Source organism: Choloepus didactylus, chromosome 6, assembly GCF_015220235.1.
Source record: "Choloepus didactylus isolate mChoDid1 chromosome 6, mChoDid1.pri, whole genome shotgun sequence".
NCBI classification, from domain to species: Eukaryota; Metazoa; Chordata; class Mammalia; order Pilosa; family Megalonychidae; genus Choloepus; species Choloepus didactylus.
This window is the reverse complement of record NC_051312.1, coordinates 73980079-73992759: the sequence shown is the minus strand read 5'-3', so window position 1 is coordinate 73992759 and position 12681 is coordinate 73980079. Positions and strand designations below refer to the sequence as shown.

Below are 12681 nucleotides of genomic sequence, written 5' to 3'. Positions count from 1 at the left end.
TAATAAAAAGGACAATTCAGCAAGAAGACATAACAATCATAAGTATTTATGCACTGAGCCAGAGTGCCCCAGAATATATGATACAAACACTGACAACACTGAAGGGGGAAGTAGATAACTCTACAATAATAGTTGGAGACTTCACTACACCACTCTCATCAATGGATAGATGAGGAGGATCAATAAGGAAACAGAGATGTTCAATTGTATGATAAATGAACTAGTCTTGGCATATATTTATAGAACATTTTACCCCACAACAGCAGACTACACATTTTTTCTCAAGTGCACGTGGATCATTCTCTAGGATACACCACATGTTAGGTCACAAAGCAAGCCTCAACAAATTTAAAAATATTGATATTATACAAAACACTTTCTCAGATCATAATGGAATGAAGGTGGAAATCAATAACAGGCAGGTCAGAAAATTTACAAATATATGCAGGCTACACAACACACTCTTAAACAAACAGTGGACAAAGGAAGAAAGTACAAGAGAAATTAGTAAATACCTTGAGGCAAATGACAATGAAAATACAACATATCAAAACTTACGGGAGGCAGCAACAAAGAGGGTGCTGAGAGGGAAATTTATTGCCCTAAATGCCTATATAGAAAGAGAAAAAATTGAGGAATTAAATGTTCACCTTAAGGAACTAGAGAAAGAACAGCAAACCAACCCCAAAGCAAACAGAAGAACAGAAATAACAAAGATTAGAGCAGAAATAAATGAAATCGAGCACAGAAAACAATAGAGAAAATCAACAAAGCCAGAAGTTGGTTCTTTGAGAAAATCAATAAAATCAATGGACCCTTAGCCAGGCTAACAACAACAACAACAAAAATAAATAAATAAAAATAAAAAGAGAGTGGATGCAAATAAATACAATCAGAGATGGGAAAGGGGACATAACTACTGACCCTGCAGAAAGAAATGAGATAATGAGAGGATACTACAGGCAACTATATGATAATAAACTAGACAACTCAGAAGAATAGGACAACTTCCTAGAAAAGCATGAGCAAACAACACTGACTAGAGAAGAAATAGATGACCTCAACAAACCAATCACAAATAAAGAGATTGAATCTGTCATCAAAAAGCTCCCCAAAAAGAAAAGCCCAGGACCAGATGGCTTCACATGTGAATTCTACCAAGCATTCAAGAAATACATAGTACCAATCCTGCTCAAACTCTTCAAAAAAATTGAAGAGGAGGGAAATCTACCTAACTCATTCTATGAGCCAACATCTCCCTAATTTCAAAGTCAGACAAAGATACTACAAAAAAAGAAAATTATAGACCAATCTCTTTAAAGAATATAGATGCAAACATCCTCAACAAAATACAAATCAATCCAGCAGCACATTAAAAGAATTATACACCATGACCAAGTGGGATTTATTCCAGGTTTGAAAGGCTGGTTCAACACAAGAAAATCAATTAATGTAATATACCATATCAATAAATCAAAGTGGAAGTACCACATGATCATCTCAGTTGATGCAGAAAAGGCATTTGACAAAATTCAACATCCTTTCTTGATGAAAACATTCAAAAGGAAAGGAATAGCAGGGAAGTTTCTCAATATGATAAAGGCAATATATGAAAAACCCACAGCTAACATCATACTCAAGGGGGAATTAGATTGAAAGCTTTCCCTCAAAGATCAGGAACAAGACAGATCATTGTGCTGGAAGTTCTAGCTAGACCAATTAGACAAGAAAAACAAATAAAAGGCATCCAAATTGGAGAGGAAGAAGTAGAACTTTCACTCTTTGCAGATGACATGATCCTATATGTAGAAAACCCAGAAAAATTTACAGTAAAGGTACTAGAGCTACTCAATGAATACAGCAAAGTGGCAGGGTACAAGATCAACATGCAAAAATCAGTCTGTTCCTATACACAAGTAATGAACAAAAGGAGGAGGAAATCAAGAAGAAAATTCCATTTAACATAGCAACCAAAAGAATCAGGTATTTAGGAATAAACTTAACCAAGGCCACAGAAGACCTATACACAGAAAACTACAAGAAACTGCTAAAAGAAATCAAATGTGACCTAAAAATATGGAAGAACATACCATGTTCATGGATTATAAGACTAAATATAGTTAAGATGTCAATTCTACCTTGATTTATAGATTCAATGCAATACCAATTAAAATTCCAACAACTTAGATTGCAGAAATAGAAAAAGTAATAACCAAATTTATTTGGGAGGTCAGGGTGCCACAAATAGCCAAAAATATCTTGAGAAAGTGAGAGGTCTCACACTACCTGATCTTAAAGCATACTACAAAGCTACAGTGGTCAAAACAGCATGGTATTGGAATAAAGATATATATATACCAGTCAATGGAATTGAACTGAGTATTCAGAAATAGAACCTCTCAGCTATAGACAATTGATCTTTGATAAAGCAGTCAAGCCAAAGCAACTGGGATAGAGCAGTCTCTTCAATAAATGGAGTTTGGAGAACTGGATATCCATATCCAAAAGAATGAGGGAGGACTCCTATCTCACACCTTATACAAAAGTTAACTTGAAATGGATCAAAGACCTAAACATTAGTGCTAGGACCATAAGACTTTTAGAAGAAAAAGTAGGGAAATATCTTAAAGATCTTGTGATAGGAAGTGGTTCTCCTAGACCTTACGCCCAAAGTGTGAGCAATGAAAGAAGAAATAGATGAATGGGATCTCCTTAAAAGTAGACATTTTTGTACATCAAGGGCCTTTTTTCAGAAAAGTAAAAAGACAGCCTATATGATGGAAGACAATATTTGGAAACCACATATCAGATAAGGGTTAGACAATATTTGGAAACCACATACCAGATAAGGGTTTAGTATCCAGAATATATAAAGAGAACCTACAATGCAACAACAGAAAGACAAACCACCAAAGTTAAAAATGGGCAAAAGACATGAACAGACACTTTTCTGAAAAGGAAACACAAATGGCTCAAAAACATATGAAAAGATGCTCAACTTCACTGGATAATAGGGAAATGCAAATCAAAACCACAATGAGATATCATCTCACATCTGCTAGAATGGCCATTATTAAAAAAAGAGAAAATTACAAGTACTGGAGAGAATGTGGAGAAAGAGGCACAATTATTCTCTTGGTGGAAATGTAGAATGGTGTATCCTCTCTGGAAGACAGTGTGGTGGTTCCTCAATAAGTTAAGTATAGAATTTCCATATGATCAAGCAATTCCATTACTAGGTATATACTCAGAGGAACTGAAAGCTAGGACACAAATGAACATTTGTAAACCGATGTTTATAGAAGTATTATTCACGATTCCCAAGAGATGGAAACAGCCCAAATGTCCATCAACAGACGAGTGGATAAAGGAACTCTGGTACATACATACAGTGGAATATTACGCAGCTTTAAGACAAAACAAAGTCACGGAACAAAGTCACACATATGTACCTTGAGGACGTTATGTTGAGCAAAGTTAGCCAGAAACAAAAGGACAAATAATCTATGGTCTCACTAACATGAACTAGCATTAATGAGCAAACTTTGAGAATTAAAGCTGAAAACACAGGTTATCAGGAGATAGAAAGAGGGTAGAAATCAGGCATTTGATGCTAAAGGAGTATACAATGTTCAACAGGATCGATCGCATAGATCCAGAAATGGATAGCACAATATAGTGTGATAGCAGCACAATATTATACTGAACAAAGATGTCTGTAAGTAAAGTCGAAAGAGGAAGGCTAGGGGCCTGTAAGATACCAAAAAGAAAGAGGATAAAGATTGGGACTATATAACTTAGTGAAACCTAGAGTGGTCAGTAATGGTAATTAAGTGTACTAATATAAGATTGTTTTTACATGAGGGAGAATAAATCAATGTCAACATTGCAAGGAGTTGAAAAAGGAAAGGTATTGGGGAAAAATATAATCAATGCAAACTAGAGTCTACAGTTAACAGTAACAGTGTAATGTGCTTCCATTAAATGTTACAAAGGCAATATACCAAAGCTAAATGTCTATAAGAGGGGAATATAAGAGATAGGTATGGGATTCTTGGTGGTGGGGTGTTGTCTGACCTTATTATTTTATTTTTTTTTCTTTTATCTTTTTGATTATTCTTTGTTTAAATTTTTTTTTGAGTAATACATATGTTCAAGTGCTGATTGTGGTGATGAATACACAACTATATGATGATACTGTGAACTACTAATTGTACACCATAGATGATGCATGGCATGTGAATGTATCTCTATAACATTGCAGGGGAAAAAAAAATAAACAGAGGGATACAAGTGCTGGAGAAAACAGGGAGAGAGGTAATGTACCTATTCATTGTTGGTGGGAAAGTAGAATGGTGCAGCCTATCTGGAGGACAGTGTGGTGGTTCCACAAGAAGCTAAGGATGTGGGTGCCATAAGGTCCTGCAACCTTATTATGGGGTGTATACTTGGAAGACCTGAGAGCAGAGACATGAATGGACATTTGCACATTGGTGTTTATGGAGGCAGTATCCACAATTTCTAATAGATGGAGGTGGCCTAAGGGTACATCGACTGATAAATGGAATGGCAAACTGTGGTGTATACCTACAATAGACTACTGAGTGGATGCAAGAAGGAATGAAGTTGTGAGACACACAACTCGGTGAACGGATCTTGAGGACAGCATTTTGGGTGAAAAGCGGCAAAAACAAAAAGACAAACATAAAGCCTCACTAACATGGAGTAACTGTAATGTGTAAACTCTGAGAATTGAATCTTAGAGCACAAGTTATCAGAGGAACACTTATTCTAAAGTCCCTAGATTGTAAGCTATCTATTCCTAAATTCTGAGATGCTGCGCTTTTTGTGTATAACCTGCTTGGTCTCTGGAATTTTGGGTATCTGTGTGACACCTGAGACTCAGAGTTAGAGTTTGGCAGCTATGAAAGGCAGTTATTAACTCATACAGCAACTGATAAAAACCTGAAAAAGAGTTTAGACTTCAATTAGAGACATGGATGAAGTGGATGTGGTAAGACTAAGCAAATCAGGCCAAAAGGTAAAGGACAATATTGACTGTGTTTTAAAACCTCAACTTCTGTGTGAGACCAAGGCAAGAGATGTTTATTTGGTGCAGGATCTATATTTTCTGTAGCACACTAAATAATTTAGCTTGTATGATCAGTTTATTCAAACACCATAATTATATGGAACTTAGAATAGGAAGCGGGATCTGATAGGTGTGTACAGGTTAGTGTGAAACCCCAATATTTCCCAAAGTAATTTGGGTAGGGAACAAAAATGTATTTGCAGGGCCCCCCTGAGGAACTGGGGGAAAATGTGGAAATATTAAATTTCCCCACCTGGGGAATTACTGATATTCTCACAAGCATTGAGGACTACCAATTTAGTAGGCTGAGCCCTCGATCTTGGGGCTTGCCCTTATAAAGCTTGTTACTGTGAAGAAAAGGCTAAACCTACTTAAAATTGTGCTTAAGAGTCTCCCCCCAGAAACCTCTTTTTTTGCTCAAATTGGCCTCTCTCTCTCTAAGCCCACTTGGCAGATAAACTCACTGCCCTCCCTCCTGTGTGGGACATGACTCCCAGGGGTGTAAATCACATTGGCAATGCAGGATATGACTCCTGGGGATGAGCCTGGACCCAGCACTGTGGGATTGAAAAAGTCTTCTTGACCAAAAGCAGGAAGAGAAATGAAACAAAATAAAGTTTCAGTGACTGAGAAATTTCAAATGGAGTTGAGAGGTCATTCTGGAGGGTTTTCTTATGCTCTATGCAGATATCCATTTTTAGTTTTTAGTGTATTCGAATAGCTAGAAGGGAATATCTGAAACTGTTGAACTGCAACCCAGTAGTCTTGATTCTTGAAGATGATTATATAACTATATAGCTTACACAGTGTGACTGTGTGATTGTGAAAACCTTTATCCAGTGTATGAACAGATGAGTAGAAAAATGGGGACAAAAATTAATCAAAAAATAGGGTGGAATGGGGAAGATGGGATGTTTCAGGTGTTCTTTTTCACTTTTACTTTTAGTTTTAGTTTTTTTGGAGTAATGAAAATGTTCAAAAATTGATTATGGTGATGAAGCACAACTATACAATGGTACTGTGAACAAATTTGTACACTGTGGATGATTGCATGGTATGTGAATAAATCTCAATAAAATTGGAAAAAAATGTTTATTATAGAAAACTAAAAAAAAAGTATTCTAGATATTTTATTCCTTCAATTGCTATTATAAATGAAATGTTTAATGTTTTAGTGATTTCCTTTCAGACAATTCATTGCATATATAGAAACAACACTGATTTTTGTGTGTTGATCTTTTAACTCACCACTTTGCTGAATTCATTTATTAGCTCTGGTAGTGGTCTTGTAGATTACTCAGGCTTTTCTATATAGGATCGTATCATCTGCAAATAGGGATAGTTTTACTTCTTCCTTTCCCATTTCCATGTCTTTTATTTCTTTTTCTTGCCTTATTGCTCTGGCTAAAACTGCCAGTACAATGCTGAAGAGCAATGGTAAAAGTGGGCACCCTTATCTTGTTTCTGATCTTAGGGGAAAAGTTATCAGTTGTTTACCATCAAATATGATGTTAGCTCTGGGTTTTTCATATATGTCCTTTATCATGTCGAAAAAGTTTCCTTCTTTTCCTAGTTTTCTGAGTGACTTTATCAAAAAAGGATACCTGATTTTGTCAAATAACTTTTCTACATCAATTGATATGATCATGTGGTTTTTTCTTTCCGTCATTCTCGTAATGTGGTGTTTTCTGTTGACTGATTTTTTTGTGTTGAACCACTCTTGCAATCCTGGGATAAATCCCATTTGGTCATAATCCTTTTGATGAGCTGTGTAATTCGGTTTGCTCTAACCTGCCTTTTCAGATTAACGTTCCACTACTCTTCTACATGCCTTCCACAGTTCAAGAAAAACAGAATTATTAACTATTCTCTAAGTATACTTCATTTTTTCCACTTCTTTGCCTTTGTGATGTTCCTTCTGCTTCAAGTTCTACTCCTTCTAACACCGACTCTAACATTAATTTCTATGTTTACCCATTCTTTTAGAGTCAGATCACATGCTACCTTCCTTTTTAAGTATTTTTTATAATTCCCTGAAGGGAATAATAGCTTTCTTCTTGGAAACTTAACAGTACTACTACATTTACATCCTTGTGGGTTTATCATTCTCTACCCTGGTAACATATGTTTTTGTCTTAAAATTTCTTCTAGGCTGTGGGTAACCTGTGGGCAGGGACTGTGGCAGTTTTATCTTGTGTCCTCCACAGCACATTGTAGTTATTCAATAAATACTTGATGAGTACTGAATATATAAATAATTTGAATAGTGAATAATCCCCAAGTGCCCTGGCTCATGAACTTCTTCCTAACATAATCTTTATAAAAACCTTCTATAAAGAAAGACTCAATAGCATATTCATATGCAAAAGATAATTCACAATTTAAGAAAAACTAAATACAGTGAAATAAAAGTAAGATTTAGGATGAAAATATACAGGAGGAAAAAAAAATCCAACAATTAATTAAGCATCAGAAAATGTCCATCCTTTTACATAGAGTGTATGTGTTAAGGCTAAAGGTCGAAAGCTAATGACCAAAACCTGAATAACAATTTGTAAATTAATGAACAAGGGCCCTGTTCACACAGTAGGAAAGATTGTTCTGAAATTAGACTCTGTACCTTGATTACAAATGCCTTTACAAAGTGTAACTATAACAAGGTAAAGACTATAACTTGTGGTAAATTACATAAGAAGAGGGACTGTGCTTTATTCATCTTTGTCCCCCCTATAGTGCCTGATGGATAAGATCAAAAGATACTAGTGAAAATCAACAGACATTTAAATGAAAGTTGTCCCATTTTAAAGATCGATGCATTATAAAGATTGATGCCAGACTGATGCACCACAACAATAATTTCTTTCATTTCAAAGAGCATCCAAATGCTCTTCACTATCTACGGAATGAGGTTAAAACTACTTCACCTGGGATTCAAGTCCCCTCACGATTTTCTTTTCTTTAGTCTCACAATTTACTTTCCTTTTCTAGTCTCATTTCCTACTTCTTTCCTGCAAACATTTTCTAAGCCAGTCAAATCGAACTTTCACTGATTTCACACACGCTTGCCTCTGTACCTCTGGTCATTTAGCAATTTATGCCATTTATCATTTTCTTCCTTCCATTGTATCTTTTCATAGCTTGTTTCCCTTACTAGATAGAATTTTCCTTATGTCAGAGACCTGTCTTATACATCTTTAACTATTTTTTGTTACCTAGAACAGGGCCTGGTAGGCACCAAAACATAGCAGTTGAAATTACTGAATGTATGAATAATATCAATAAGTTCAAATATGGGAACTACCTTTTGTCAAGCAATAGAAGAAAAATGATTTCCTTAATTTGTAGCAGTGATTCTTAATTATAAGTGGACATAGGAAATACCTGGTGTGCCAGTTTGAATGTATTATGTCCCCCCAAACGCCATTATCTTTGATGTAATCTTGTGTGGGCAGACCTATCAGTGTTAATTAGATTGGAATTGTTTGAGTGTTTCCATGGAGACGTGCCCCACCCAACTGTAGGTGATAACTCTGATGAGATAATTTCCATGGAGGTGTGCCCCACTCATTCAGCCTGGGCCTTGATAGCTGGAGCACTATATAAGCTCAGACAGAAGGAGCAAGCTTGCTACAGCCAAGAGGGACACTTTGAAGAAAGCACAGGAGCTGCAGATGACAGACATTTTAAAGATGGCCTTTGAAAACAGACTCTTGCTCCAGAGACACTAAAAGAGGACAAATACCCCAAGTGTAACTAAGAGTGACATTTTTGGGGAACTGTAGCCTAGCAAGGAATGTCCTGGGAGAAAGCAATTTTTAAACCAGAACTTGGAGCAGACGCCAGCCACATGCCTTCCCAGCTAAAAGAGGTTTTCTAGAGCCATTGGCCATCTTCCAGTGAAGGTACCTGAGTTTTGATGCATTACCTTGGACATTTTATGGTCTTAAGACTGTGACTGTGTAACCAAATAAACCCCCTTTATAAAAGCCAGTCCATTTCTGGTGTTTTGCATTCTGGCAGCATTAGCAATCTAGAACACCTGGGAAGCTTTTTAAAATGTAGATTCTTGGTGTTAGTTGTCACCAAGGGACTTGAAGGGATACCAGGTGGCAACTGCAACTATCTAATAAGAAGCAATAATCCCCTGAACCATGGTTGACAGTAAAGAGGACAAAAAGGAAGAAACAGATGTAAGAGAATAATAGGCACTCTCTGGTAATGGAAGTCATCATCAAACTCGTACTTTTTCTAGGGAAGTAATTTCCTGACTGCTTTCCCTAACATCTAATCTTTGACTTTTGAAATCAGGATGACAATATGCATTTATTTTAAATTCCATTCACTTACTTGTACATAGAGAAACAATTATTTTTCTCAGAATACTTTCCAGTTAAGAATCATGTTGAAAAATGTACAATTGATGGGCTAAACTATAGAAACTTTTTATCCAATAAAGCTCTTTGGAAAAAAAAATGTTACCATGTGTTAGGTACTGCAAAAGACAAGCTCTAGTTTTAAAGCAGCAAGGCACTGAGAACACTATCATGTTTTCTTTAGATTATTTCAAAAGAGGCTATGAATTATAGGAAGTAACACTTCACGTACTTAAAAAAAGTTTTGCCTTTCAGAAATTTGTAAAATTCTGGTATTCTTCTAAACTTCTAAATGCTGAACTCCTCATGATAGCCTGATAATAATACACATTGTCACTTCTCTATTCATTTGGCAAAGACTTTAAAGAGACAAATGTTACATAGGCTCAAAAATGGACTTATGAAAAAATGACCAAAACCAAAAATAAAGTTATACTAATTAAATAATTAAATGATTAAACCCAAATGTTGTGTGATGCTGAAAGAGAATTTCTAAGGCAGACCACCTGTTTTATGGTTTTGTATTTTGCTATGCTATAAATCTATAGTTTTTCAATGATCTGTTAGCTCATTTGCACAATTACTCTATGCCAGAAATACTTATTGCCTATTTTCCTTTAAGAGATCAGCACCTTCGAAGAGGAAAGATAACCCATTTTTGAGTAAAGCTGTATTTTGTCCTTAAACAAAAAAAAGTATTCAAAAATGATTAGAAAATGCCAAGGGAAAGCTGTAGAATTTAAAAGAAGAGTAATACCACTATAAATTCATGGTATCTAAACTTACCTGGGCTTGAAAGCCCATTTGTTTGTTGGCAAGTCTGATGAAAACCTCATTTCTCATCTTGACCTCTCAACATCATTCACCTGAGAGCTGGCTGTTCTCACTTTCTCAGATATTATTCTCACTTAACTTCTCTGGCACCATTCTCTTTATTTTCCTCCATCATTAGCTATTCCTTCTCAGCCTCCACTGCTAGCTCCTCCTCCTTTAAATGTTGTAGCGTCAAAAAGCACGGTGCTGAGGCCTCTTCTCCTCTCTATCTGCACCTTCTCCCTAATTTGTCTCTTCTAACCAATGGCTTTACATTGTATCTATGTACTAATAAATTCCCAAATTCTCCAGCACAGACCTCTCCTCCAGTTCCAGACTCATTCATTCAATTACCTATTTGATATCTCCACTTGGAAATGCCTTATAGGCATCTCAAACTTAGCAGATCTAATATTTATTTGCTACCCTTCTCCTTGCGGCGGGTGGGGGGGAGGGGTCGGGACCTATTTCTCCCACATTCTTCCACATCTCAGTAAATGGCCCCACTGTCCAACTAGTTGTTAAAGCAAAATCTAGATGTCATCCTTGATTCTTCACTTTCCCTCATCCCCCATCTAATCCCTCACCAAGTCTTGTCCTCTAAAATATATCACACATCTATTTCTCTTCATCTTTATTACCAGTCTATCCAAGCCACCATCATCTCTCGATAATATTACTGCAATAGTTGGATAATTCCTATTTCTAAGCCATTCTTCATCCAACAGCCAGGGTGATCTTTTAAGAATGTAATCATATGTTAATTTACATTTAAAATGGAATCAGATCATGTATCCTCAGTACTTAACAGAGTATCTGGTAAATAATAGATGTTCAACAATCTTTTCCATAGATGAATACTGCTTAGCAATATTTCCATGTGTCTCCAGAAATCTCCAATATCAGTTCTCAGATATCTTTGGAGATAACCTGCAAACCTATTTATTTCCTGAGTAATTCATTCATTCAGCAATTCTTTCTTGGGATTAGGTTCAACTGCGTATTTATAGTGTCTTAAACATAGCAGAATTTTGTTTCCTGCTCATATAAAAAAGTCTGGAAACCTACAACATCTCTGATTTTAAAATATATGTATAAAAAAACATTCTCGAGGCAGACAGTCCAGGGCTGGTATGGCAGCTCTGTGAGCTGAGAGCCTCGGTCCCTTACATCTTATTGCTCTGCCATCCTCAGTTTTTGGATTCCACTGTAGCTGTTTAATATGGCTACTCAAACTCCAGCCATGGCATCTGCATTCCAGTCACCAAGAAAGACGAAGACCATGCGGAATGCCATGAGGAATGCCCTCTTCTCTCCATTTAAGGACACTTCCCAGAAACTGCAGACACTTCCACTTATGTTGACTATCACAATAACTAGCTGTAAAGAAGGCTGGGGATTGTAAAATACCCAAATCAATAGTAAATAGGAAGTCAAACAAAGACACATCTGATTGCCCTGTGATAAGACAGCCAGTTTTCCATCTACCTATTAGCAAATTTATATCAGTATTCCTAACTGATGGACTCTACAGTTCTTTCCTAGAATTAATTAGTAAGTTGAATAAAAATCTTTGACATGCATTCATATTAAAAAAAAAAAAAAAAGGCTGGGGAATAAAGTCTTTCAACTGAATAGCAATGTTTCCACTTAAAAGTCAGGAGCCTTTCTGCCAGAGAAGAAAGAGAATATAAATTTTGGGAGGTAAGTAGCAGCCTCTTCCAAAGTTTCTATTGTGACCAAACATGCCTAATATTCTGGGTGCAGGAATGCAAAGATCACTGAGACACAGAGTCTATGTTTGAAGCATTTAGTCCACTGGGGAAAGCAATATGCAAATGGATAATTACTCAAGATTTCAAACCAAATAACAGTCACTGTTAGGAAAGTTTCCTGCATTAAAAGAGTTGAAAGAGAGGCTCACAGTTCCAGTGCTTTACATTACAGAACTATACAGACTGTTTCAATAGTCCACAGCTTTAATAATGAGCATTTCTTAGCTCTGTTCTACTGTACATGATATCTTCATGACATTGAGTAAAGCAAAGTTAATTTAAACCTCTATAAACATATATAAACAACTGTGACAATAGCTTTAAGAGTTTGAAAATGCACATTGTAGAAATGTATCAAGACTGAAATAATTTTTTAACTTGTCGAAAGATGAAACTAATTGACTGCTTTGGCCAAATGAAAAGTAATAAACAATAGTACTATAACTTACTGTAATCCACTGGTTATCTAGTAGTTCCTTAGCTGTGATTCTGTGAGCAGGATCTACTTTCATAAGTTGTTTCAAAACACTTTTAGCTGCAAACAAGGGAAAATCTTGAAAATCTTATTGATCTTAACTACAATTAATACCACACATTTTCCAATTTATTTGGAATCAGGTCTGTATGA

General features: G+C 36.0%; 1 protein-coding gene across 7 annotated transcripts in view; it reads right to left on the bottom strand.

The window, feature by feature from the left end:
* The window catches only part of STK33 (serine/threonine kinase 33), a 258645-nt gene that overhangs the window by 64661 nt on the left and 181303 nt on the right, over window positions 1–12681 (bottom strand). For all 7 annotated transcript variants that reach the window (XM_037840720.1, XM_037840725.1, XM_037840722.1 and 4 more), the window contains one exon: window positions 12503–12588. In XM_037840720.1, coding sequence (XP_037696648.1) covers window positions 12503–12588 — 86 coding nt within the window. The remainder of the gene's footprint in view (window positions 1–12502; window positions 12589–12681) is intronic.